At 39.2% G+C, this 27,867-nt stretch overlaps 1 protein-coding gene across 1 annotated transcript in view; it reads left to right on the top strand.

The window, feature by feature from the left end:
• LOC140729543 (uncharacterized) overlaps positions 1 to 27,867 on the top strand; it is a 113,076-nt gene that overhangs the window by 48,111 nt on the left and 37,098 nt on the right. The window contains exons 8-16 of the mRNA XM_073049387.1: positions 8,497 to 8,589; positions 12,487 to 12,912; positions 16,236 to 16,280; positions 17,445 to 17,522; positions 17,828 to 17,872; positions 19,038 to 19,115; positions 21,476 to 21,553; positions 23,069 to 23,146; positions 24,662 to 24,739. Of these exons, the coding sequence (XP_072905488.1) occupies positions 8,497 to 8,589; positions 12,487 to 12,912; positions 16,236 to 16,280; positions 17,445 to 17,522; positions 17,828 to 17,872; positions 19,038 to 19,115; positions 21,476 to 21,553; positions 23,069 to 23,146; positions 24,662 to 24,739 (999 nt within the window). The remainder of the gene's footprint in view (positions 1 to 8,496; positions 8,590 to 12,486; positions 12,913 to 16,235; positions 16,281 to 17,444; positions 17,523 to 17,827; positions 17,873 to 19,037; positions 19,116 to 21,475; positions 21,554 to 23,068; positions 23,147 to 24,661; positions 24,740 to 27,867) is intronic.

The following is a 27,867-nucleotide window of genomic DNA, read 5'->3' as shown; positions in this document are numbered from 1 at the left end:
TCACCAGCTTTTGTCCCAGTGGAATGCGGTATCCAGCACATCGCTGTCTTTCCATTTCCTGTGTCCATTCAGCCTGTCTCTCTCTCTCTCTTGCTCTCTCTCTCTCGGGTCATTGACCCCCCTTTCACTAGGGCTCTTGCAATTCTCACAAAGGAGGGGGCTGGTATCATAACACCTCCCCTCTTAAAAAGGTTTTTACCAGCGGTCAAAACCCAGAGTGGTACAGTCTTACAGAAATTTTGAATCTAATACAATACAGAAGCTTTTCTTTTCACTACAGAAAACATTCATTCAAGTTATACATTCAAGTCAGCATCTAAACAGGTAACAAGTACAGTGCCCCTTTCCTTTAATACCTTAACCTCACGTGCCATGCTAACGCCTGGTAGCATCAAACTTCAGCTCAATAACCACCTTATTTATTTGCTTTCTTCAGCAACATAACTAAGGAGGTGTGATCTTAGCTTAGGTGCATCTACAAAAGTTTATGCGAATACTAATCGTTTCGGTCGGTTTACTTCGCCGGCAGGTCTCCAAAGGTCTGTCTTTATTATTCACAGGCTTTGGCGCAACCCGTAAAAACCTGCTTTGCTGTTTTAAAAAAATGGCATCCCCATTAACCGTCACCTCTTTTCTGGCGAGTCCCCCCCGTTGGGACTTTGAGTAATTTGGCGTGGCGAACTCCCGCCCGCCTCGTTCATCGGGGCTATTTTTTCAACACCATGCCCCAAACTGTCAAGACCCTTCAGGCTATTTGTTTTTAATTCCAACTCCTCTTTCAGGTAGCATTTCGAATGCAACCTCTTCACACCCCACCCTGGCGTAACAATAGAGTGGGGGGCCCCGCTATTTCCCGACTCACTCTGTGAGCGATCTGCCAGGTTTAAAATTTCTTCCTTCGACTTGGGAACTACAGACTTTCCGTTTCCTTCAATAACAATCCTCATTCCCCCCTTAAATTCGGCATTAACCTTGGCCCCACTCTCGAATACAAACACCGTGGAACTCACACTTCCCACGGTTACCAAGGTTAACCCTTTTCCTACTGAACCAACCCTATCTGATCCACAAAGACGGCCGCCCCGTCCCCCTGAATCAAACACCTCAGACTTCCCCTGAGCTCTGTTACCAGGTTCAGCACCACGTGCGCCCCCATCTTGGACACACTCAAACGGGACATTGGCCCCTTCCAGACTTTCAATACCCGTACCTTTTTCAAATTCTAACGTCCCCCGATCCTTCCAGTTACTCTCTAGGCAGCCCCCCGTTGGGGAAGGCGCAACCCTGCGAGCTGAAACAACCTCCTCGGCCATTTCAGCTGACTTCTCCACAGCAAGGATACCCTTCCTCTCTAAGACTGCCCTCATTTCACTCTCGGGACCATCGAGAACACCTTTAGAACTCTGAACTTCTTCAAACAATTCTGCCAAACCAGACAGATTAACCATGTCCAACTCTGGACATTTTAACAACTTTATCCGTTTCTCAACTTTAGTTCCTACCTCTAGGACCTTTCTCTTCACTAAGGGCAGGGCTATTTCCTCTCCCTTACCCCCTTTTACTTTACTGCTTTCTGTTTTTCCACCCTCGGAACCCTCATGGTACAGGGTCGGTAAAAACATCTTGGCCAGATTACTGCTGGCCCGATTTAAACTGCTCACTGCTTTTCTGGACAGGCTGCGTGTGACCGCGCATGCGCGATAGCTTTGGGACTCTAGGGGCGGGGCCACCGTACTCGCCGGTCGGCGGGTCGGCATCATGGCTGCCCAAATCCTCCCTCCTGCTAACACACTTTGTAACAACGCGACCCACTGCTCTTGTGGCCACTTCTGGTTCACTGCCACCTTTTCAAAAAGCAAGAAATAACTATCAACATCCGTCTCTTCGAACGGAGGTACTACTCTCAGCTCCCGACTAACATTAAACCGCTCTCTCCTTAGCTCCTCCCTCTCTCTTTCTCTCCCCGCTGCCGCTCTCTCGGCTGCTGCTAACTCTCTGATCCGAATTTCATGCTGTCTTTGCCTCTCAGCTTGATCCTGCTCGTTTTCCAGTTCTAACCCCTTCGCCAAATTTAACAAGTCTGATTTGGTGCTCACCTCTAGCGCCGCCACAGTCGCGCTTTCCATAAATTCACACACGTCCATCCTTGCTGGTTTTTCTGTCTGGCTACCTGCGTACCAGATCCAAATTATTTTGTTTTGACTTACAATCCCGATTGACTGACCTCCCCCTTTTTTGGTGTCAAATCCCGGACGAGCCCCCACTTGTTATGAAACCAGTAACTGGTTTCACTTACCAGCAAAGATAGATATGTCAGTTGAAGTCCAATGGTACTATTTTCAAAAGTTTTATTAATAAAGGGGCACAAAAATTAAGGTTAATCCAAACATTCAGATAACATGCGTCAATACTCAATCTAAAACGCAGGTACATTAATAATCACTCAGAAATAAGCTCTTTCGTTGTCTAGGGTATAATACTGAGTCCAATTGGAAATATATAAAGAGTCACTCTGAAGTCTGCAGGCTTTTCCCTTTTGGTTTCACGTGTTGGAAAGAGAGAGAGATAAATGGAAAAACTTGCCCAAAACATCCATGGAATCAGGGGAGCGATCTTCCCCGTTGTTAGTTAAAAGCGATCTTCCGTTGGTTCCAGCCACAAACCCCGCATTCGGAATTTAACGCACGTGGCTTATTTCAAAATGGCTTCCCGTTCCCATGGGAAGCGGTATCGTGCTTCTTGGTGTCTCCTTGGTGCGTCTGAGGGTCATCCTCTTTCAGACCCTTCTTTATACTGCCTCACGGGATCTCAGGTGTCAATCAGGGTGCAGGTGATGCAATCTCTCTCTCAACCAGCCCACTTTGCCCGAGGGCTTTACAATGTCCCTGCGAGTTGGCACGTCTGCAGTTCCCAGGTGTCTCCTGAGAACAATGCCACAGTCACCAGCTTTTGTCCCAGTGGAATGCGGTATCCAGCACATCGCTGTCTTTCCATTTCCTGTGTCCATTCAGCCTGTCTCTCTCTCTCTCTTGCTCTCTCTCTCTCGGGTCATTGACCCCCCTTTCACTAGGGCTCTTGCAATTCTCACAAAGGAGGGGGCTGGTATCATAACACTGCCACCTGTGTCTCATTGTGCTCCACCTATCATCTGCCTCTCTGTTTATTGCTCAGTGTATTTCAGTCCTGTGTTTTCACCTATTTGTTGCCAGATTGTGCCAGTGAATTTTCCTGAGCCTTTCCAGCATTTGTATCTGTACTCTGTCCATCTGGATATTGACTTTGCCTATTTCCTGATTCTGGTTTTTGGATTTCTCTGGATGTTTTGATCTCTGCCTGAACTTTGACCCTGACCTTGTTTGCACCTTGAGATTTGTTACTCAGTTAATGTCACTGTGTGCACAGTACTGGGTCTGCCATTGGATCCTGGTTCCAGCACCCTGACAAATTCCCAGGCTGTACTCCTCTTCTTTAAAACTTCCTATGGAAATACAAAACCTTATAACAGTTGATTTCTGATAGAGAAATAAGGAGGCTGAACAGCCAGAGGTCATGGTCCCTGTAGATACCAATGACTTGGGTAGGATGAGTGATGAGGTTCTGCATAGGGAGTTAGGAGCTAAGCTAAAGAGCAGTATTTCCAGGGCTTTGATCTCAGGATTTCTACCCATGCCATGCACTTCTGAGGCTGGAATTGGGAATATTATACAACTTAATATGTGCTAAGGAGTTGGTGTAAGAGGATGGACATAAGATCATTGGCTTCTTCCAGGGGAAGGTGGGACCTGTACTGAAGGAATGGCTTGCATTTGAACAGGAGGGAGACTAATATCCTAGTGGGAAGGTTTTACTAATGCTGTGTAGTGGGGTTTAAACTAGAGTTGCAGGGGAATGGAAATCAGAGTGCCAGAACAGTTAGTGGAGAGGATCTGGAGGCAGATGTTCGTAAAACCTCAGACAAAGTCAGCAATCAAAAGGTTGAACATGGTGTGACTAGTGTCCTGAACACATATTTCAACACAAGAAATATCACATGAGCTCCGAGCATAGGTCATCACCTGGAATTATGACATCGTAGTCATGAGTGAAACTTGGTTACAGGAGGGGCAGGACTGGCAGCTCAATATTCTGTGGTAGCATTGTTTTAGATGTGACAGAGTGGGAGGGATTAAAGGAGAAGTGGTGGCGTTACTAATCAGGGAAGATGTCACAGCAGTACTCCGTCAGGTCAGACTGGGGTACTTGACTAGTGAGGTTGTATGAGTGGAACTGAGAAAGAAAGCTATGATCAGGTTAAAGGGGCTATATTACAGACAACCCAACAGTCCTGGGGACTTAGTGGACCAAATGTGTAAAGAAATTGCAGACTGTTGCAAGAAACATAAGGTTGCTATAGCAGGTGACTTTAACTTTCCACATATTGACAGGGAAACCCTGACTGTAAAAGGACTAGATAGGATAGTTTGTCAAATGAGTTCTGGAAAGTTTCCTTCATCAGTATGTAGAAGTCCAAATGACAGAGCATACAATATTGGATCTGCTATTAGGGAATCAGACAAGTCAGGTGACAGAGGCTTGTGTAAGGTTTGAATCCAGTGACTACAATGCCATTATTTTCAAAGGAAATATGCAAAGAGACAGGGCTGGTCTGCAGGTTGATATTCTAAATTGGAGAAAGGCCAATTTTAATGGTATCAGAAATGATCTAGCAAGTGTGGATTGGGACAGGCTGTTTTCTGGCAAAGGTGTACTTGGAAAATGGCAGGCCTTCAAAAGCAAAGTTTTGAGAGTGCAAAGCTTGTATATGGCAGTCAGAATAAAAGGTAAAGATAGCAAGCATAGGGAACCTTGGTTTTCAAGAGATATTGGTTAAGAGAAAAAGGTGCGTAGCAGGTATAGGCAAGTAGGAACAAATTAGGTGCTTAAGGGAGTACAAGGAATGCAAGGAAACACTTAAGAAAGAAATCAGGAAGCTAAAAGAAGGCATGAAGTTGCTCTAGCAGACAAGGTGACAGAGAATCCTAAGGGATTCTACAGATATGTTAAGAGCAAGAGGATTGTTAGGGACAAAATTGGTCCTCTGGAAGACTAGAATAGTAATCCAAGTGTGGAGCCAAAATGGGGGAGATCTTAGATGCATTCTTTGCATTTATTTTTACTTTGGAGATAGATACAAAGTCTATAGATGTGAGGCAAAGCAGCATCAACTTACCCTGTAATTACCGAGGAGGAGGTACTTGTTGTCTTGAGGTAAATCAGGGTGGATAAAACCCCAATCCTGAAAGTGTTCCCTTGGAACATAAGGGAGGCAAGGACAGAAATTGCTGGGGCCCTATCAGAAATATTTAAAACAATCTTCATGACAGGAGAGGTACCAGAGGATTGGAGAATAGCCAATATTGTTTGACTATTTAAAAAGGCTCAAAACAGAAAACAGGGAATTATAGGCCAGTGACATTAGGTATGGGAAAATTAGCAAAAGGTATTCTAAGGGACTGGATATATAAGTATTTGGATAGTCATGGACTAATAAAGGACAGTTAGCATGGCTTTGTGTGTGGTAGGTCATGTCTAACCAATCTTGTAGAGTTTTTCAAGGAAGTTATCAGGAAAATGTATGAAGGTAAGGCAGTGGACGTTGTCTCCATGGACTTCAAAAGGCATTTGACAAAGTCCCTTAAGGGAGGCTGGTCAAGAAGGCTCAGCCACTCAGCATTTGGGATGAGGTAGTAAATGGGATGTGACATTGCAAAGCCAGAAAGTTGTAGTAGAGTGTTGCAGGACCTGAAATATCGACTGTACTCTTTTCCAGAGATGCTGCCTGGCCTGCTGAGTTCCTCCAGCATTTTGTGTGTGTTGCTTGGATTTCCAGCATCTGCAAATTTTCTCTTGTTTGTGACTTTGTATATAAAATAATGTTTGAGCCTCCAACAATACATCTGATCTACCACTAGAATGACTTCTTATAAGACTCATCAAAACTGAAAAGGAACTGGAACAAACTACAACCTTATATGGATAATTTCATCCACCTACTGTAAGCCTAACATGATGACACCCAATTCTGTTGTCTATACTGGTACCGACTAGGAAGTCATTACTTTATTATTACCTGTAATTCAGGCACAAAAATACACACCAACATTCCCAGTTAAATTATGTTTTGTTCCATCTGTAACAATGGATAACATTCTATAATTTTCCTGAATATATAGATGAACCAGCAGACACAATCTCTTGTGTCAGATTGAAGAAAATACTTTAAGGCTGGGTCACACTTCCCATGATCCCTAGTGGCAGGGATCTGGCCGCTGTAGCATCAGCAGGCAACCATCATTGTATATATACATAGATCTGCTTTCCTTTTCAACCAAAACTTGAAAAAATAACTTAACATTTTTTAAGAGATAAAGTTCACCAGTACTCTGACTTTTAGATAAACTTGAATACTCATACTGCATTCCCTCCGTTGATGATGAGGTCTCCTTAGGTCAGGGTCAACCATGGATGTTGCATCCTAGCTGTCTAGATATGCAAGCCCGGGCAGTACAATATGGATAGCAAGCTGTTGTCCACGTAGCAAGTTCTCCCTCTCCACGCACCTGATGAACCCGAAGGAACTGCAGAGACTGATGCAGTCTGGCACCCGCAGCGTCGCAGGAGTTGCCGGTCAGCATTGAACTCAATGTAGGACTGCCTTAGGGACTCCAGCTCTGGATTTTTCCCTCGGGGTTTACTCCCAAAGCCTTCCTATGAGTGGATATAGTTGCAAGAGGTTTGAGATCAGAGTTTTCCTTCTCCTAGATGAGTTACCAACCACAGCTGAGGAGCCCGGATGAAATTACTAATATAGATAGTAAATATAACTAGCACACCACTATTTCACAATTTTCCATGAAGGTTTCAAAAATGTATTTATTGTGTCAGGTTCTATTGTTTTTTTTTAAACAAAGATATTGTACATTCAGCTAATATTGTGTATATTTAGTACAATTTAAATAATGTTAACATGATGTTGGAAAGCAATCATTAATGGACATGAAAACATTTAACATCTTACTATTCAATTACAATAATCAGCACTTGCTTCCTGTTCACTGGACTTGGGTGGTGAAGACATTTTCACTGAAGAGTTATCAAGTATTATTTTAGATCTAATAAAATACCATTCAATATCTAATTGAAAACCTTTACTGTGCTTTATGTGTGAAATGCTCATAAACAGTGTTTCAATATCCTTTAAGTTGTTCAAATTTCATGGAGATGTCTCACTAGTCATGAAGTCGGATCAAATAATTCAAGATGCAAATAACTTCAGCTCAATTGTCATTTTCTGTGTGTAATTCAACACAATTTGACATCACTGTGGTGTTGACAGCTAATTTTTAATTGATAAATGTTGCAAATATGTACTATATAACTTTTTTCACTTACAATAAAACAAACAGCAAGCCCTACACTCAGGTGTAAATCACACATAGCATGATGTGTCCTAACTGGGAAAGAATATTTTACTCTCTGAAAGGGCCAGCCTCGCCTCCCAGTGCTGATGCTGAAGATGTTTCCTTCACTGTGATTTACTGCAGACAATGAAGGGTCTACTTTGAAGTCAAGTCATGTTTCCCATGATCCCTAGTGGCAATGACCTGGCACCCACAGCGTTTGGAAGCAGCCATCATTGGATATTTACATAAATCTCCTTTTGAACCAAAACATGCAAAAACTAATCCAAACGTTTTTTAGAAATAAATTTTGCCAGTACTCAGATTTTTAGCATTTCTACTAATTGCAGAAATGCAGCACATATTTAGTGTAACAAAAATGCAGGAAATCTAATTTCTGGGCAGAAATTATAGTTTGGTGTAAAAACAAAGAAGTCTTAAGTTCAGATATGGACAGAATTTGATATATTAAAAGAGAGCATTTAGTATTAACTTGGCTCTCTATCAAGAAAAAAAATTCTCTAGGCAGATATACATTCTAAGTAATTATCAAAGCAAGATGTGGAAAGCATTAAAATGTTAAAATAATTAAAATTTTAAATATCCTCCTGAACCAGGGTAGATAATTTCACTCATGCCAACTCTGAGTTGATTCCACAACCAATGGACACTTTGATTGACTATGTAACTCATGATCTCAGTATTATTTATTTACTTTTTTTTTATTTATACAGTGCATCTTTTTTTGCATATTGGTTGTTTGTCAGTTTTTGTTTGTGAAAAGCTTTCTTCATTGATTCTACTGATTTCCTTCACTCTACTCTGAACGTCTGCAAGAAAACAACTCTCCAGGTGGTATATGATGACATATACAGTATGAACTATTACAGTAAATTTACTCTGAACATTTTGTAGTTATTTGCAACAAATACAGAATAGCTCAATGGCGAAAAGCGTGAAAATTCAAAACCTGAACTCTGAATTAAGTGTTGATACATTTTATATATTGTGTAGAAAGCTTAGATTCATATATATAATTAAATATCTTTTAAATTAGCATCTGCAAATACCAGTCAGTGTGAAATAGTGCAAACAGAAGATCAAACCTACCAACCGCTTTTGAAAAGACGGGAATCCCAACTTTCAATCGGTAAGTGATTGACATGTCTGATTATATTAAAAGCAAAATGTCCATTTTTAATGGACATTCTGAGCGCAGAAAATTATATAAATGTTTTAAACACAGTTTAGACATTCCCAAACTTGAGAAAAAAAAGCTCCTCTAATGTCAAGATAGTGATGTATTTTGTATGCACTTTATATACGTTGTATAGAAATACTGAACTGGGGAACAGGATTTTCAAAACAATTAGAGACTGGGTTGAACACCAGAGATTTCAGGTCAGTTTCTCTTATGGTTGATGAATGTTTAATCCACGTCCCTTCAAATGTCGTCTCAATTAAAGACTGAAGTTTAATATTTCAGCTGGTAGCTACATTACTTTAGATCAAAAACAAAAATGTGAAACAAAATCACGTGCACACTGAGTGATTTCATAGTCATTTAAACAGGTTTTAGCTAAATACTCACAATCATCAACAGACTCTGTTTAAGAAACCAAATTTTCTAAGTTTACTTCAAAAATCTTTTTTTTAAAATCTGGCCATTCTTATATCCTCTGTTTATTAAATGCAAACATAAGTGTAAATAATGAAGCTTTTGATTCACATTTGATGAATCTAGAACTGATTTTGCTGTTCACAAATCCTCTTGCCATCTACTCATTATAAATCATTCATCTGAAGATTCTTGAACAGTATGGTATCAATGTACTAATAGGCAACTTGGTGATATGACTCATTAAACTTATGGTCCTATGAAATTCACATTCTATTGCTCCAGGTTTCTTCTGAAGAGTGATAAATACTGATTTTTTCATCTCTTCTGGTATTATTCTAGTCTCATAAATGTTATTGATTAAATCAGTAAGTTTTTCAATTCCATAATCTTCAAGGGCGATTATTTGTTCTATTACTAAATCATCAGGACCTCCTGTCTTTCCTTTCTTCATCTTAGTTATTGCATTATGAACTTCAGATTGTAAAATACTTGGACCTTCAATGTTCTTCTTAATTTCTGGTTTTTCACCTCGATCATCTTCAAACAATTCCTGAATATACACAGTCCATCTGCTCATAATCTCATCTTTTTCCATGATAATGGTACCATCCTTTGCTTTCAAACATCCACCTGAAGAACAGAGGAGCTTTTTACCAGTGATATTCTTGATTTGTTGATGTAACCTTTTTGGATCAGTAATAGGGATTCTTCCCAGTTGCTCACATTGCTAGTTTAACCATTCCTCTTTGGCTTTTTGACATCAGCTTTTAACTTTTTTATCTAAGGACTTATATTCCATAGGATTTGCTTTCTTCCGTCTCCTTTCTTCCATCAGATTTTTTATTTCATCTGTCATCCATTTATTCTTAGTGTTTTTTTCTTTTTTTTAGGAATCACTGACTTTGCTGATTCTACCAAGTCGTCCTTTAGAGAGTTAAACTTCATTTCTACATGATTGTTATCATCTTCACCAGATTTTATTTCTAGACTTTGAAATCTATTCCTTACTTCAATTGTAAATTTTTGTCTTAAGCTTTCTTCTTTAATTAATGACGAGTAGTCAAGGGATTGTTTGGGTTTTTGCTTCTTTAGTTTTTTCAGTTTTACTTTTACATGAGATATTACTGGGTTATGGTTACTATTACAGTCTGCACCTGGATATGTTTTGCATTGAGTCACTCAGTTTCTAAGTCTTTGGTTTATAATAATAAAGTCAATTTGATTTCTTGCGTTATCACCTGGACTTTTCCAGGTCCATAAGTGTCTTGGATTACCCTAATTTTAATGAGTCATATCACCAAGATGCTTCTAAGAATTTTGATGACAAGAGCTAAAAGTAAGATACAAGCTGAAATAGGTAAAGAACAATGTGGTTTTGTGAAAGACAAAGGTACAACAAATGCGATATTGATGTTAAGGATACTCTCAAAGTGCAAAAAGATTTGTTTGTTTTATCAACTACACAAAAGCATTTGATAAAGTGAAGCACAATAAGTTATTTGAAATATTACAGGAAACTCTAGATCTAGATTCAAAAGACCTCTGCCTAATTAGAAATCTGTGCTGGGAACAAACTGCCACTGTAAGAATAGATGGAGAAGTGAGTCAGTTTACGAAAATCAAGAAAGGCTTAAGAAAAGGGTTTGTTTTCTCCCCTGATTTATTTAGTGTGTACAGTGAAACAATATTACAAAAAATAAGAGACATCTTGGGAATCAAAGTTGGTGGTGAAAACATCAATAATTTCAGATATGCAGATGACACTGTGTTAATTGCAAGTACGAAGGAAGGACTACAAAACTTAATTCATATAGTTGTTGAAGAACATGCAAAAATGGGTCTATCTATCAATTGCAAAAAGGCAAATTATATGGTGATATCCAAAAAGAAGGAGAATCCTATCTTCAGGCTGAGAATAACGGGGAAGACATTAAACAAGTACAGAACTTTTGCTACTTAGGAAGCTGGGTGACATCAGATGGCAGGTGCAACATGGACTTCAAAAGAAGAATAGAGATGGCAAAAGACACCTTTACGAGAATGAAGAGCATACTGACCGACACTAAACTAGGCTTGACAACACGCCTCAGAGTACTGAAATGTTACATTTATCTAGTTATGTTATATAGCTCAGAATGTTGGACAATATCTAGTAACATGAGGAAATAAATTGAATGTGAAGCAAAGATGTGGTTTTTGAGGAGGATGCAAAGAATATCGTGGACAAATTGGATATCTAATGATGATGTCATGAACAGAGCAAGCACAAAAAGAGAAATAATGTCTGAGATCATGAAAAGGCAACGTGACTTCATTAGACATGTGATTAGGAAAGAGGAGCTAGAATGCATGGTAATTATGGGAAAAATTGAAGGGAAGAAAGCAAGAGGAAGACAAAGACAAATGAGGATGGAGACAGCAGCCAGGGAACTGGAAATGAATACCAATGAGTTGACTGTACATCTTCCTATAGATGCTGCCTGACCTGCTGCGTTCCATCAGCATTTTGTGTGTGTTGCTTGAATTTCCAGCATCTGCAGATTTCCTCGTGTTTAACAATGAGTGGATCCACTTGACACGAAACAGGAGTGTGTGGGCCATGGCAGTCAAAGCTCAAACTGGGTATGGCACCTGATGATGATGATGAAAAGGCAACTTAAAAGAACAATCTCAATTTGTTCACCTACTGTTCATTTAGTTTGGGCTAAGTTAGACAATAGCAGATGAGAACAATGTACTGCTCACAAAGTTATTATCAAATTATGTTGTAAATTGTGTTTAAAGATAACTGCATAGGAAAGAAATGAAATGAGCAATACACACAAAATTCTGGAGATCTCAGCAAGTCAGGCAGTGTCTATAACTGTTGATGTTTCCAATACTTTCAAATCAATTCCACATCATAAAAACCAATTTATGTCATTTTCTTCACTGTGTGGTATCGATGTACTAAGAGGCTACGTAAGAAAACAATCTCAATTTGTTCACATACATGTATCTTGGGTTAAGTTAGACAACAACAGATGAGAACTTAATGTATAGCCCACAAAGTTATAATCAATTTATTTTGTAAATTGTGTTTAAGGATGAATGCACAGGAAAGAAATGAAATGAGCAATACATGCAAAATTATGGAGGAACTCAACAAGTCAGGCAGTGTCTATTTAGAAAAATAAACAGTCAATGTTTCAATGCCTTCATATCAATTGTATGTCATAAAAACAAATGTATGATATTTGCTTCACTACATACCTCTTGGCTCAATATGTTGACTATTTATTCACCTCTATAGATGCTGCCTGGCTTGCTGAGTTCCTCAGCATTTTGTGTGTGCTGCTCAAGATTTCTAGCATCCGCAGAATCTCTTATGTCAGAGAAATGAAATATTGTGTTAATATTACATCTTTTTTTTTGCTTCTTCCTCAGCTCCTACAATTAGTGATATACCAAATCCCTTTGAGGTCTGGAATGGTAAAACTACTTATCTGAAGTGGAAAGTTACCATTCCCACTAGAGTTCCAATGGAAATTATGGTATTCCTGAAGAGGAAAATAAAGGAAGAAACGAAGGAAAAGCAACTATTTCACTGGCAATTGTTAGCAGAACAACTATATGGACCACAAAAAGTGACTGAACCTCTGAAAAATATATGCAATTCATGTGAGGAAGATAAATCCTTCACTGCTGATGTACCAGATTTAGAACGCACAAAGGATACGGGGTTTTGCATACCCTGCTGTATTGAAGTGCAGCCTGATATATCCACAGATAATGGGACTGAGTTAATCATTAAAATTTATCTGGGCTCTCAGGAGAAAGTCTGTACTTCAACAGTACTTCAATTTACATCAGGTAAATTGTCCACATTGTTGCTCACAGAAATACTTTCAAATTTGAAGGGTAACTTATCTTCTCTTTATATGGAGGCAGCCTAATCTGTGTATTATTCTGGCTTTTCATTTAACTTTCCAGGAAAGACAGTTTTTCTTTTAAATTTTCAAAAATGCAGTATCATCAGAATGAGTTTGTATTGGAAGAGTGATGTACCAGTTATTCTTTGAGGCAGTAACCAAACACTCTATATAAAAGTGCTAAGTACCTCATGATGCTTTTAATGTATAGTTTCTGTGGTTATTAAATACATGGCACACTAGACAGCATTCTGTTCTACAAGGAAAAATGCCATTGATCTATCAACTAATAGATGGGGCAAGGTTGATTACACAGTTGCGTAGGAATGTAGTACTCCCTCTACATTCCACTGAAATACTACCTCAACTGAGTGCTAAAATCTGAAGGTGGAGCCAAAAAACAGAAACCTTCTAAAACATAACCAAGAACGCTGACAAATGGGTCAAAATGAATAGTTAGTCATTCTTTATGAAGTGTTCACACTTCTGCTATTCAAAATCAGAATCAGATTTATTATCACTAAATCATATGATGACACTCTTGCTTTGCAGCAGCAGTACAGAGGAGAGATAGACAATGTAAAATACAGAGGCAAATCAGTAGGGCAGAAAGTAAGGAATAATAATGGTTCATAGGTTCATGGACCAGTCAGAAATCTGATGGAAGTGGAGAAGAAGTGCTCCTGAATTATTGAGTGCAGGTCTTCAGTTTCCTGTACCAACTCTTCAATGGTAGCAATGAGAAAAAGGCATATCCTGGATGGTGAGGGTCCTTAGCGATGGATACTGCCCTTTTGATGCCCTCAGTGGTGGGGAGGGTTATGCCAATGATAGAGCTAGCAGCGTCAATAACTCTCTGTAGCCTCTTGCAATTCTGTGCATTGGAGCCTCTGTATGAAGCTCCGGTGAAATAGGTCAGAATGTTATCCACTAGACATCTATAGAAATTTGTAAGAGTCGTTGGTGACATGCTGAATCTCCTCAAACTACTAATGAAGTACAGCTACTGGCATGTTTTTTTTTCATCATTTCATCAGTGTGTTGGGCTCAGGAATGGTCCCCCGAGATGTTGATGTCCACAAACTTGAGTCTGCTCACCCTTTCCACTGCTGAGTCCTCAGTGAACATTGGTGTGTGTTCTCCAGATTTCCCCTTCCTGAAGACCACAATTCCTTGGTCTTTTTGGTGTTAAGTGTGTGGTTGTTGTTGTGAAGCACTCAACCAGCTGATCTATTTCCTTCTTTATGCCTCCAAATTCTGCCAACAAGAGTGGTGTCATGGATAAATTTATCAATGGCATTTGAACTGTGTCTACTCATTCAAGTTCAGGTGATGCCATGTGATTTTACTGTTAGTACATCTGTGGTTACGAATCAATATTATTGCTTCAGTCTTACATTGCCTGAGTTGATAGTGTTATGTACCTCGTAACTGGGTTTACAGACCAGCAGAGATAGAAGAATCCGTTGGAGTCTGGTGGTACCGAAAACTAAAGGTGTTTATTCATAAACTACACAATACAGTATCAAAAATGCAAATATACATATAAAACAGGTTAGCAACAGTAAACATAAAAGTGTAGGAATAATAATAAGCAATAATAGACAAGCACTATCAATGTCTAGGGGTAAATGAATTGTCATAGGAAAATATAAAGTTCAGTTCAGTTCATGTGTGCTGAGGTATTTATGGTTGTGTTGCAATCGTTGGAGAGAGAGAGAGAGAGTGAGCAAGAGATTGAGCAGCTGCAGCCAGCAAACCTTCTGTTGCTTTCTGATTCCGTCGTACCATTGTGGTCATTCAGCTATGACCCCTCCGTTCTCGGCTAGACCGTTCTTCTGTGGTGGACTCGTCACTCTGGCATGAGTGGACACACACACACATCCCCCACCGGCCCTGCTGTAACACTGTGAGCTTTATTGACCGATCTCCTGATTTGGTCCTCGAAGCCCCAACCTTAGTAGTAATAGTCCATATTTCTCATGGGGGGGTGTGGAAATGGTTAACTCTGCACCCCATTTCCATAAGGTCTGCTCAGCACTCATAACAATAGAGACATGGTGATGTATTTAGAAAGAGTAAAACGGTGGGCCAAGCATGCATCTTTGAGGTATGCTGGTGTTGATTATCAGCAAGGAGGAGATGTTATTACCGATTCTCACTGACTTTGGTCTTCAGATAAAGAAGTTGAGTTTCTGGCTGCAGGGAGAGGTACAGACACCCAGGTTTTGAAGCTTGAAGATTAGTACTAAGGTGTAGATGGTGTTGAATGCCATGCTGTAATTGATAACCAGTAGCTTGTCAGTTGTGTAGTTGCTTATGTGTTCCAAAGCAGAATGGAGAGCAGTTGGTCCAGGTACTTCCTCAGACTGGAATTATTTCTAGCCATAACTGAAGGTGAACCCTTGAAGATGGCCTAGTCCACCAATTGAAAGCAATCGTGCAAATGCTCCTCTTCCACACTTGATTATATATTCATGGCCCTTACCAATGGGGCTGTACACTTTACTCACTGCTTATATTCTTATATCACACACAGGGTATATTTCCCTAAATTCCTGAAGATACTGTATACATTCCATCTGCCAAACTCTCTGGGGCAAGATAGATTGTTGAAATTTGCAACAAGACTTGTGGCACGTTTCTCTTTTGTACAGACCTGCATATCATAGATAGGACCATGACAAATTGGTGTAATCAGACCGGAATTATACCACAATTTCGCTATTTCAAAAGCGTGTGAAAATTTGGAACCTACACATTCAAATTCAGTTGTTGCTACATGTTTTTACGTTTGGTAAAATTCCGGCTATGAATCACTATTGTTTCACTCTTACATTGCCTGAGTTGATAGAGACACATTTCCTGTATTTTGATTCAGAGGTCACCCCAGCAAAGCCTGATGAACATGAAAGGGGTGGAGAGAAGCCGAACTATCAGAATTCAGGAGAAAATGAAGGTTAATATGTTGTTGGGACACACAGAGAATTGCTGAAAACTTCATGAGTTTTTGTTTCCATTATCATATTGGTAGATTACAAGGGATTATATTCCAGGTAAACATGACTGAATCCTGTCAACATTATTCAGTAACCAGCACACTCAGAAAGTTGCTTAAATATTCAACTATCCTACCAGCAGTGAGTTTATAGGTTATTTGGGACCATTGCACGCCATGGATTAAATCATGCAAAGTCTGTGTCACCATCACAACCCATGGTCACTGTAGCCTAGGTCCCTCACGTATCATTTCTTTGATTTCAGATCTGAGTGCAAAAAGCACAGAAGCAGAACCAGTCAAAAATGCAGGTAAGTTAAGGGACAAATTTTAAAGAAAAAATACAGAAATAATGAATGCATTTATTTGCCTGTTTCTTTTTCATCCAGTTGTATAACTCCTAAAGCAGTTGGAGTGGGCATTAATTGTGGTTCATATACAGAGGCCTGCAAATTCCTAATCCCTAGAACATTTCTGAAGATATGGCCTGCTCAATGCCTGGAAAATCCCTGGAAAATTCATGCCTCCGTTCCATAGCAAAGTTGACCAATCTACAATCCACCAGGATATCTGAAGATGTTTCCTTGAAATTTGCCTAATCCACTAATTGAAAGCAGTCATGTAAATAATCCTCATCCTCCCTTGATCATATATTCATGGCCCTTACTACTGGGGCTGCTCTCTCTACTCTCTGCCTATATTCTACAATACAACAGCACTGCATGGATTCACAAAATACAAGCAACTGTTCAGAAAGCGTTAGAAATGTCATGCCTCTGTCAATGTTGTCATCAATACAACTTAGCAGATTTCCTCCAGCTTCTGTAAATTGCATGTGATTACCATCTCTTAATTCTTGTGAATGTTATCAATATAATTCACTTAACGTCACACACAGGGTATATTTCCCTAAATTCCTCAAATAAAGTATCCTTATATTGATGACAGTTTTGAATGGACCAGTTGAAGAAATAAAACCAAATGGACATGGAAATGAATTAAGGGATGAAAGTAAGGAAAATATGGAAAAAGCTGTAGGTATTATCTTTGTAATTGCAAGGCTTCTGTTATAAACAAAGTGAGATTCACTTTTCATTCGTCCTTTCAAAATTCCTACAGACATTGCTTGCTTAATGTCTGGAACACTCCTGAAGATACTCTGTATATTCGATCCGCCAAACTCTCTGGGGAAGGTAGATTGTTGAACTTTGCAACAGGACTTGTGGCACATGTCTCTTCTGTACAGAGCAGCATATCGTAGATAGGACCATGACAAATTAGTGTAATCAGACTGGAATTATTCCACAATTCCTCCATTTTAAAAGTATGTGGGATTTTGCTTTGGAACCTACACATTCAAATTCAGTTGTTGCTACATGTTTTTACGTTTGGTAAAATTCTGGCTATGAATCACTATTGTTTCACTCCTACATTGCCTGAGCTGATAGAGACACATTTCTTTTATTTCGATTCAGAGGTCACCCCAGCAAAGCCTGATGAAGATAAAAGGGAAGGGGAGAGGTCGAACCAGCAGAATTCAGGAGAAAATGAAGGTTAATATGTTGTTGGGACACACAGAGAATTGCTGAAAACTTCATGAGTTTTTGTTTCCATTATCATATTGGTAGATTACAAGGGATTATATTCCAGGTAAACATGACTGAATCCTGTCAACATTATTCAGTAACCAGCACACTCAGAAAGTTGCTTAAATATTCAACTATCCTACCAGCAGTGAGTTTATAGGTTATTTGGGACCATTGCACGCCATGGATTAAATCATGCAAAGTCTGTGTCACCATCACAACCCATGGTCACTGTAGCCTAGGTCCCTCACGTATCATTTCTTTGATTTCAGATCTGAGTGCAAAAAGCACAGAAGCAGAACCAGTCAAAGATGCAGGTAAGTTAAGGGACAAATTTTAAAGAAAAAATACAGAAATAATGAATGCATTTATTTGCCTGTTTCTTTTTCATCCAGTTGTATAACTCCTAAAGCAGTTGGAGTGGGCATTAATTGTGGTTCATATACAGAGGCCTGCAAATTCCTAATCCCTAGAACATTTCTGAAGATATGGCCTGCTCAATGCCTGGAAAATCCCTGGAAAATTCATGCCTCCATTCCATAGCAAAGTTGACCAATCTACAATCCACCAGGATATCTGAAGATGTTTCCTTGAAATTTGCCTAATCCACTAATTGAAAGCAGTCATGTAAATAATCCTCATCCTCCCTTGATCATATATTCATGGCCCTTACTACTGGGGCTGCTCTCTCTACTCTCTGCCTATATTCTGCAATACAACAGCACTGCATGAATTCACAAAATACAAGCAACTGTTCAGAAAGCGTTAGAAATGTCATGCCTCTGTCAATGTTGTCATCAATACAACTTAGCAGATTTCCTCCAGCTTCTGTAAATTGCATGTGATTACCATCTCTTAATTCTTGTGAATGTTATCAATATAATTCACTTAACGTCACACACAGGGTATATTTCCCTAAATTCCTCAAATAAAGTATCCTTATATTGATGACAGTTTTGAATGGACCAGTTGAAGAAATAAAACCAAATGGACATGGAAATGAATTAAGGGATGAAAGTAAGGAAAATATGGAAAAAGCTGTAGGTATTATCTTTGTAATTGCAAGGCTTCTGTTATAAACAAAGTGAGATTCACTTTTCATTCGTCCTTTCAAAATTCCTACAGACATTGCTTGCTTAATGTCTGGAACACTCCTGAAGATACTCTGTATATTCGATCCGCCAAACTCTCTGGGGCAAGGTAGATTGTTGAACTTTGCAACAGGACTTGTGGCACATGTCTCTTCTGTACAGAGCGGCATATCGTAGATAGGACCATGACAAATTAGTGTAATCAGACTGGAATTATTCCACAATTCCTCCATTTTAAAAGTATGTGGGATTTTGCTTTGGAACCTACACATTCAAATTCAGTTGTTGCTACATGTTTTTACGTTTGGTAAAATTCTGGCTATGAATCACTATTGTTTCACTCCTACATTGCCTGAGCTGATAGAGACACATTTCTTTTATTTCGATTCAGAGGTCACCCCAGCAAAGCCTGATGAAGATAAAAGGGAAGGGGAGAGGTCGAACCAGCAGAATTCAGGAGAAACTGAAGGTAATATGTTTGTTGGTACAGACAGAGAATTGTTGAAAACTTCATGAGTTTTTGCTTGCATTGTTGTATCTGTAGATTACGACTGATCATATTTCAGGTAATCCAGACTGAATGCTGTCAACATTATTCAGTAACCAGCACACCTAGAAGGTTGCTTAAATATTCAATTTTCCTACCAACAATGAATTTACATGTTATTTGGGAGCATTGGACGCAATGTATTAAATCATGCAAAGTCTGTTTCACCATCATAACCCATGGTCACTGAATCCCGGGTCCCACACATATTCTTTCTTTGATTTCAGAGCAAAATGCAAAAACAACAGAAGCAGAATTATCCAAACATGCAGGGAAGTTAAGGCACAAATTTTATGAAGAAAAACCAGAAAAAATGAATGCATTTATTTGTCTGTTTCTTTTTCTTGCTACTGTATAACTCCTAAAGCAGTTGGAGTGAGAATTAATTGTGGTTCATATTGTTACGAAACCAGTAACTGGTTTCACTTACCAGCAAAGATAGATATGTCAGTTGAAGTCCAATGGTACTATTTTCAAAAGTTTTATTAATAAAGGGGCACAAAAATTAAGGTTAATACAAACATTCAGATAACATGCGTCAATACTCAATCTAAAACGCAGGTACATTAATAATCACTCAGAAATAAGCTCTTTCGTTGTCTAGGGTATAATACTGAGTCCAATTGGAAATATATAAAGAGTCACTCTGAAGTCTGCAGGCTTTTCCCTTTTGGTTTCACGTGTTAGAGAGAGAGAGAGATAAATGGAAAAACTTGCCCAAAACATCCATGGAATCAGGGGAGCGATCTTCCCCGTTGTTAGTTAAAAGCGATCTTCCGTTGGTTCCAGCCACAAACCCCGCATTCGGAATTTAACGCACGTGGCTTATTTCAAAATGGCTTCCCGTTCCCATGGGAAGCGGTATCGTGCTTCTTGGTGTCTCCTTGGTGCGTCTGAGGGTCGTCCTCTTTCAGACCCTTCTTTATACTGCCTCACGGGATCTCAGGTGTCAATCAGGTTGCAGGTGATGCAATCTCTCTCTCAACCAGCCCACTTTGCCCGAGGGCTTTACAGTGTCCCTGCGAGTTGGCACGTCTGCAGTTCCCAGGTGTCTCCTGAGAACAATGCCAGTCGCCAGCTTTTGTCCCAGTGGAATGCGGTATCCAGCACGTCGCTGTCTTTCCATTTCCTGTGTCCATTCGGCCTGTCTCTCTCTCTCTTGCTCTCTCTCTCGGGTCATTGACCCCCCTTTCACTAGGGCTCTTGCAATTCTCACAAAGGAGGGGGCTGGTATCATAGCAATATACAGAGGCCTGCAAACTCCTAATCCCTAGAATGTTTCTGAAGATATGGCCTGCTCAATGCCTGGAAAATCCCTGGAAATTCATGCCTCCGTTCCATAGCAAAGTTGACCAATCTACAATCCACCAGGATATCTGAAGATGTTTCCTTGAAATTGGCCTAATCCACTAATTGAAAGCAGTCATGTCAATAATCCTCATCCTCCCTTGATCATATATTCATGGCCCTTACTACTGGGGCTGCTCTCTCTACTCTCTGCCTATATTCTGCAATACAACAGCACTGCATGAATTCACAAAATACAAGCAACTGTTCAGAAAGCGTTAGAAATGTCATGCCTCTGTCAATGTTGTCATCAATACAACTTAGCAGATTTCTTCCAGCTTCTGTAAATTGCACGTGATTACCATCTCTTAATTCTTGTGAATGTTATCAGCATAATTCACTTATCATCACACACAGGGTATATTTCCCTAAATTCCTCAAATAAAGTATCCTTATATTGATGACAGTTTCGAATGGACCAGTTGAAGAAATAAAACCAAATGGACATGGAAATGAATTAAGGGATGAAAGTAAGGAAAATATGGAAAAAGCTGTAGGTATTATCTTTGTAATTGCAAGGCTTCTGTTGTAAACAAAGTGAGATTCACTTTTCATTCGTCCTTTCAAAATTCCTACAGACATTGCCTGCTTAATGTCTGGAACACTCCTGAAGATACTGTGTATATTCCATCCGCCAAACTCTCTGGAGCAAGGTAGATTGTTGAACTTTGCACCAGGACTTGTAGCACGTCTCTCTTCTGTGCAGAGCTGCATATCGTAGATAGGACCATGACAAATTAGTGTAATCAGACTGGAATTATTCCACAATTCCTCCATTTTAAAAGTATGTGGGATTTTGCTTTGGAACCTACACATTCAAATTCAGTTGTTGCTACATGTTTTTACGTTTGGTAAAATTCTGGCTATGAATCACTATTGTTTCACTCTTACATTGCCTGAGCTGATAGAAACACATTTCCTTTATTTCGATTCAGGGGTCACCCCAGCAAAGCCTGATGAAGATAAAAGGGAAGGGCAGAGGCCGAACCAGCAGAATTCAGGAGAAAATGAAGGTAATATGTTTGTTGGGACACACAGAGAATTGTTGAAAACTTCATGAGTTTTTGCTTGCATTGTTGTATCTGTAGATTACGACTGATCATATTCTAGGTAATCCAGAATGAATGCTGTCAACATTATTCAGTAACCAGCACACCCAGAAGGTTGCTTAAATATTCAATTTTCCTACCAACAATCAATTTACATGTTATTTAAGAGCATTGGACGCAATGTACTAAATCATGTAAAGTCTGTTTCACCATCATAACCCATGGTCACTGAATCCCGGGTCCCACACATATTCTTTCTCTGATTTCAGAGCTAAATGCAAAACCCACAGAAGCAGAATCATCCAAACAGGCAGGGAAGTTAAGGCACAAATTTTATGAAGAAAAACCAAAAAAAATGAATGCATTTATTTGTCTGTTTCTTTTTCCTGCTACTGTATAACTCCTAAAGCATTTGGAGTGAGAATTAATCGTGGTTCATATACAGAGGCCTGCAAGTTACTAATCACTAGAACATTTCTGAAGATATGGCCTGCTCAATGCCTGGAAAATCCCTGGAAAATTCATGCCTCCGTTCCATAGCAAAGTTGAACAATCTCCAATCCACCAGGATATCTGAAGATGTTTCCTTGATGTTGGCCTAATCCACTAATTGAAAGCAGTCATGTAAATAATCCTCATCCTCCCTTGATCATATATTCATGGCCCTTACTACTGGGGCTGCTCTCTCTGCTCTCTGCCTATATTCTGCAATACAACAGCACTGCATGAATTCACAAAATACAAACAACTGTTCAGAAAGCGTTAGAAATGTCATGCCTCTGTCAATGTTGTCATCAATACAACTTAGCAGATTTCTTCCAGCTTCCGTAAATTGCACGTGATTACCATCTCTTAATTCTTGTGAATGTTATCAGCATAATTCACTTATCATCACACACAGGGTATATTTCCCTAAATTCCTCAAATAAAGTATCCTTATATTGATGACAGTTTCGAATGGACCAGTTGAAGAAATAAAACCAAATGGACATGGAAATGAATTAAGGGATGAAAGTAAGGAAAATATGGAAAAAGCTGTAGGTATTATCTTTGTAATTGCAAGGCTTCTGTTGTAAACAAAGTGAGATTCACTTTTCATTCGTCCTTTCAAAATTCCTACAGACATTGCCTGCTTAATGTCTGGAACACTCCTGAAGATACTGTGTATATTCCATCCGCCAAACTCTCTGGGGCAAGGTAGATTGTTGAACTTTGCAACAGGACTTGTAGCACGTGTCTCTTCTGTACAGAGCTGCATATCGTAGAAAGGACCATGACAAATTAGTGTAATCAGACTGGAATTATTCCACAATTCCTCCATTTGAAAAGTATGTGGGATTTTGCTTTGGAACCTACACATTCAAATTCAGTTGTTGCTACATGTTTTTACGTTTGGTAAAATTCTGGCTATGAATCACTATTGTTTCACTCTTACATTGCCTGAGCTGATAGAAACACATTTCCTTTATTTCGATTCAGGGGTCACCCCAGCAAAGCCTGATGAAGATAAAAGGGAAGGGCAGAGGCCGAACCAGCAGAATTCAGGAGAAAATGAAGGTAATATGTTTGTTGGGACACACAGAGAATTGTTGAAAACTTCATGAGTTTTTGCTTGCATTGTTGTATCTGTAGATTACGACTGATCATATTCTAGGTAATCCAGAATGAATACTGTCAACATTATTCAGTAACCAGCACACCCAGAAGGTTGCTTAAATATTCAATTTTCCTACCAACAATGAATTTACATGTTATTTGGGAGCATTGGACGCAATGTATTAAATCATGCAAAGTCTGTTTCACCATCATAACCCATGGTCACTGAATCCCGGGTCCCACACATATTCTTTCTCTGATTTCAGAGCTAAATGCAAAACCCACAGAAGCAGAATCATCCAAACAGGCAGGGAAGTTAAGGCACAAATTTTATGAAGAAAAACCAGAAAAAATGAATGCATTTATTTGTCTGTTTCTTTTTCTTGCTACTGTATAACTCCTAAAGCATTTGGAGTGAGAATTAATTGTGGTTCATATACAGAGGCCTGCAAGTTACTAATCACTAGAACGTTTCTGAAGATATGGCCTGCTCAATGCCTGGAAAATCCCTGGAAAATTCATGCCTCCGTTCCATAGCAAAGTTGAACAATCTACAATCCACCAGGATATCTGAAGATGTTTCCTTGATGTTGGCCTAATCCACTAATTGAAAGCAGTCATGTAAATAATCCTCATCCTCCCTTGATCATATATTCATGGCCCTTACTACTGGGGCTGCTCTCTCTGCTCTCTGCCTATATTCTGCAATACAACAGCACTGCATGAATTCACAAAATACAAACAACTGTTCAGAAAGCGTTAGAAATGTCATGCCTCTGTCAATGTTGTCATCAATACAACTTAGCAGATTTCTTCCAGCTTCCGTAAATTGCACGTGATTACCATCTCTTAATTCTTGTGAATGTTATCAGCATAATTCACTTATCATCAAACACAGGGTATATTTCCCTAAATTCCTCAAATAAAGTATCCTTATATTGATGACAGTTTCGAATGGACCAGTTGAAGAAATAAAACCAAATGGACATGGAAATGAATTAAGGGATGAAAGTAAGGAAAATATGGAAAAAGCTGTAGGTATTATCTTTGTAATTGCAAGGCTTCTGTTGTAAACAAAGTGAGATTCACTTTTCATTTGTCCTTTCAAAATTCCTACAGACATTGCCTGCTTAATGTCTGGAACACTCCTGAAGATACTGTGTATATTCCATCCGCCAAACTCTCTGGGGCAAGGTAGATTGTTGAACTTTGCAACAGGACTTGTAGCACGTGTCTCTTCTGTACAGAGCTGCATATCGTAGAAAGGACCATGACAAATTAGTGTAATCAGACTGGAATTATTCCACAATTCCTCCATTTGAAAAGTATGTGGGATTTTGCTTTGGAACCTACACATTCAAATTCAGTTGTTGCTCCATGTTTTTACGTTTGGTAAAATTCTGGCTGTGAATCACTGTTGTTTCACTCTTACATTGACTGAGCTGATCGAGACACATTTCCTTTATTTCGATTCAGAGGTCACCCCAGCAACGCCTGATGAAAATAAAAGGGAAGGGGAGAGGCCGAACTATCAGAATTCAGGAGAAAATGAAGGTAATATGTTTGTTGGGACACACAGAGAATTGTTGAAAACTTCATGAGTTTTTGCTTGCATTGTTGTATCTGTAGATTACGACTGATCATATTCTAGGTAATCCAGAATGAATGCTGTCAACATTATTCAGTAACCAGCACACCCAGAAGGTTGCTTAAATATTCAATTTTCCTACCAACAATGAATTTACATGTTATTTGGGAGCATTGGACGCAATGTATTAAATCATGCAAAGTCTGTTTCACCATCATAACCCATGGTCACTGAATCCCGGATCCCACACATATTCTTTCTCTGATTTCAGAGCTAAATGCAAAACCCACAGAAGCAGAATCATCCAAACAGGCAAGGAAGTTAAGGCACAAATTTTATGAAGAAAAACCAAAAAAAATGAATGCATTTATTTGTCTGTTTCTTTTTCCTGCTACTGTATAACTCCTAAAGCATTTGGAGTGAGAATTAATTGTGGTTCATAGACAGAGGCCTGCAAATTCCTAATCACTAGAACGTTTCTGAAGATATGGCCTGCTCAGTGCCTGGAAAATCCCTGGAAAATTCATGCCTCCGTTCCATAGCAAAGTTGAACAATCTACAATCCACCAGGATATCTGAAGATGTTTCCTTGATGTTGGCCTAATCCACTAATTGAAAGCAGTCATGTAAATAATCCTCATCCTCCCTTGATCATATATTCATGGCCCTTACTACTGGGGCTGCTCTCTCTACTCTCTGCCTATATTCTGCAATACAACAGCACTGCATGAATTCACAAAATACAAGCAACTGTTCAGAAAGCGTTAGAAATGTCATGCCTCTGTCAATGTTGTCATCAATACAACTTAGCAGATTTCTTCCAGCTTCTGTAAATTGCACGTGATTACCATCTCTTAATTCTTGTGAATGTTATCAGCATAATTCACTTATCATCACACACAGGGTATATTTCCCTAAATTCCTCAAATAAAGTATCCTTATATTGATGACAGTTTCGAATGGACCAGTTGAAGAAATAAAACCAAATGGACATGGAAATGAATTAAGGGATGAAAGTAAGGAAAATATGGAAAAAGCTGTAGGTATTATCTTTGTAATTGCAAGGCTTCTGTTGTAAACAAAGTGAGATTCACTTTTCATTCGTCCTTTCAAAATTCCTACAGACATTGCCTGCTTAATGTCTGGAACACTCCTGAAGATACTGTGTATATTCCATCCGCCAAACTCTCTGGGGCAAGGTAGATTGTTGAACTTTGCAACAGGACTTGTAGCACGTGTCTCTTCTGTACAGAGCTGCATATCGTAGAAAGGACCATGACAAATTAGTGTAATCAGACTGGAATTATTCCACAATTCCTCCATTTGAAAAGTATGTGGGATTTTGCTTTGGAACCTACACATTCAAATTCAGTTGTTGCTACATGTTTTTACGTTTGGTAAAATTCTGGCTATGAATCACTATTGTTTCACTCTTACATTGCCTGAGCTGATAGAAACACATTTCCTTTATTTCGATTCAGGGGTCACCCCAGCAAAGCCTGATGAAGATAAAAGGGAAGGGCAGAGGCCGAACCATCAGAATTCAGGAGAAAATGAAGGTAATATGTTTGTTGGGACACACAGAGAATTGTTGAAAACTTCATGAGTTTTTGCTTGCATTGTTGTATCTGTAGATTACGACTGATCATATTCTAGGTAATCCAGAATGAATGCTGTCAACATTATTCAGTAACCAGCACACCCAGAAGGTTGCTTAAATATTCAATTTTCCTACCAACAATCAATTTACATGTTATTTAAGAGCATTGGACGCAATGTACTAAATCATGTAAAGTCTGTTTCACCATCATAACCCATGGTCACTGAATCCCGGGTCCCACACATATTCTTTCTCTGATTTCAGAGCTAAATGCAAAACCCACAGAAGCAGAATCATCCAAACAGGCAGGGAAGTTAAGGCACAAATTTTATGAAGAAAAACCAAAAAAAATGAATGCATTTATTTGTCTGTTTCTTTTTCCTGCTACTGTATAACTCCTAAAGCATTTGGAGTGAGAATTAATCGTGGTTCATATACAGAGGCCTGCAAGTTACTAATCACTAGAACATTTCTGAAGATATGGCCTGCTCAATGCCTGGAAAATCCCTGGAAAATTCATGCCTCCGTTCCATAGCAAAGTTGAACAATCTCCAATCCACCAGGATATCTGAAGATGTTTCCTTGATGTTGGCCTAATCCACTAATTGAAAGCAGTCATGTAAATAATCCTCATCCTCCCTTGATCATATATTCATGGCCCTTACTACTGGGGCTGCTCTCTCTGCTCTCTGCCTATATGCTGCAATACAACAGCACTGCATGAATTCACAAAATACAAACAACTGTCCAGAAAGCGTTAGAAATGTCATGCCTCTGTCAATGTTGTCATCAATACAACTTAGCAGATTTCTTCCAGCTTCCGTAAATTGCACGTGATTACCATCTCTTAATTCTTGTGAATGTTATCAGCATAATTCACTTATCATCACACACAGGGTATATTTCCCTAAATTCCTCAAATAAAGTATCCTTATATTGATGACAGTTTCGAATGGACCAGTTGAAGAAATAAAACCAAATGGACATGGAAATGAATTAAGGGATGAAAGTAAGGAAAATATGGAAAAAGCTGTAGGTATTATCTTTGTAATTGCAAGGCTTCTGTTGTAAACAAAGTGAGATTCACTTTTCATTCGTCCTTTCAAAATTCCTACAGACATTGCCTGCTTAATGTCTGGAACACTCCTGAAGATACTGTGTATATTCCATCCGCCAAACTCTCTGGGGCAAGGTAGATTGTTGAACTTTGCAACAGGACTTGTAGCACGTGTCTCTTCTGTACAGAGCTGCATATCGTAGAAAGGACCATGACAAATTAGTGTAATCAGACTGGAATTATTCCACAATTCCTCCATTTGAAAAGTATGTGGGATTTTGCTTTGGAACCTACACATTCAAATTCAGTTGTTGCTACATGTTTTTACGTTTGGTAAAATTCTGGCTGTGAATCACTGTTGTTTCACTCTTACATTGACTGAGCTGATCGAGACACATTTCCTTTATTTCGATTCAGAGGTCACCCCAGCAAAGCTT

This window comes from Hemitrygon akajei, chromosome 6 (assembly GCF_048418815.1).
Source record: "Hemitrygon akajei chromosome 6, sHemAka1.3, whole genome shotgun sequence".
NCBI classification, from domain to species: Eukaryota; Metazoa; Chordata; class Chondrichthyes; order Myliobatiformes; family Dasyatidae; genus Hemitrygon; species Hemitrygon akajei.
Note: the sequence above shows the minus strand (reverse complement) of the source record. Positions and strands in the feature narration are given on the sequence as shown.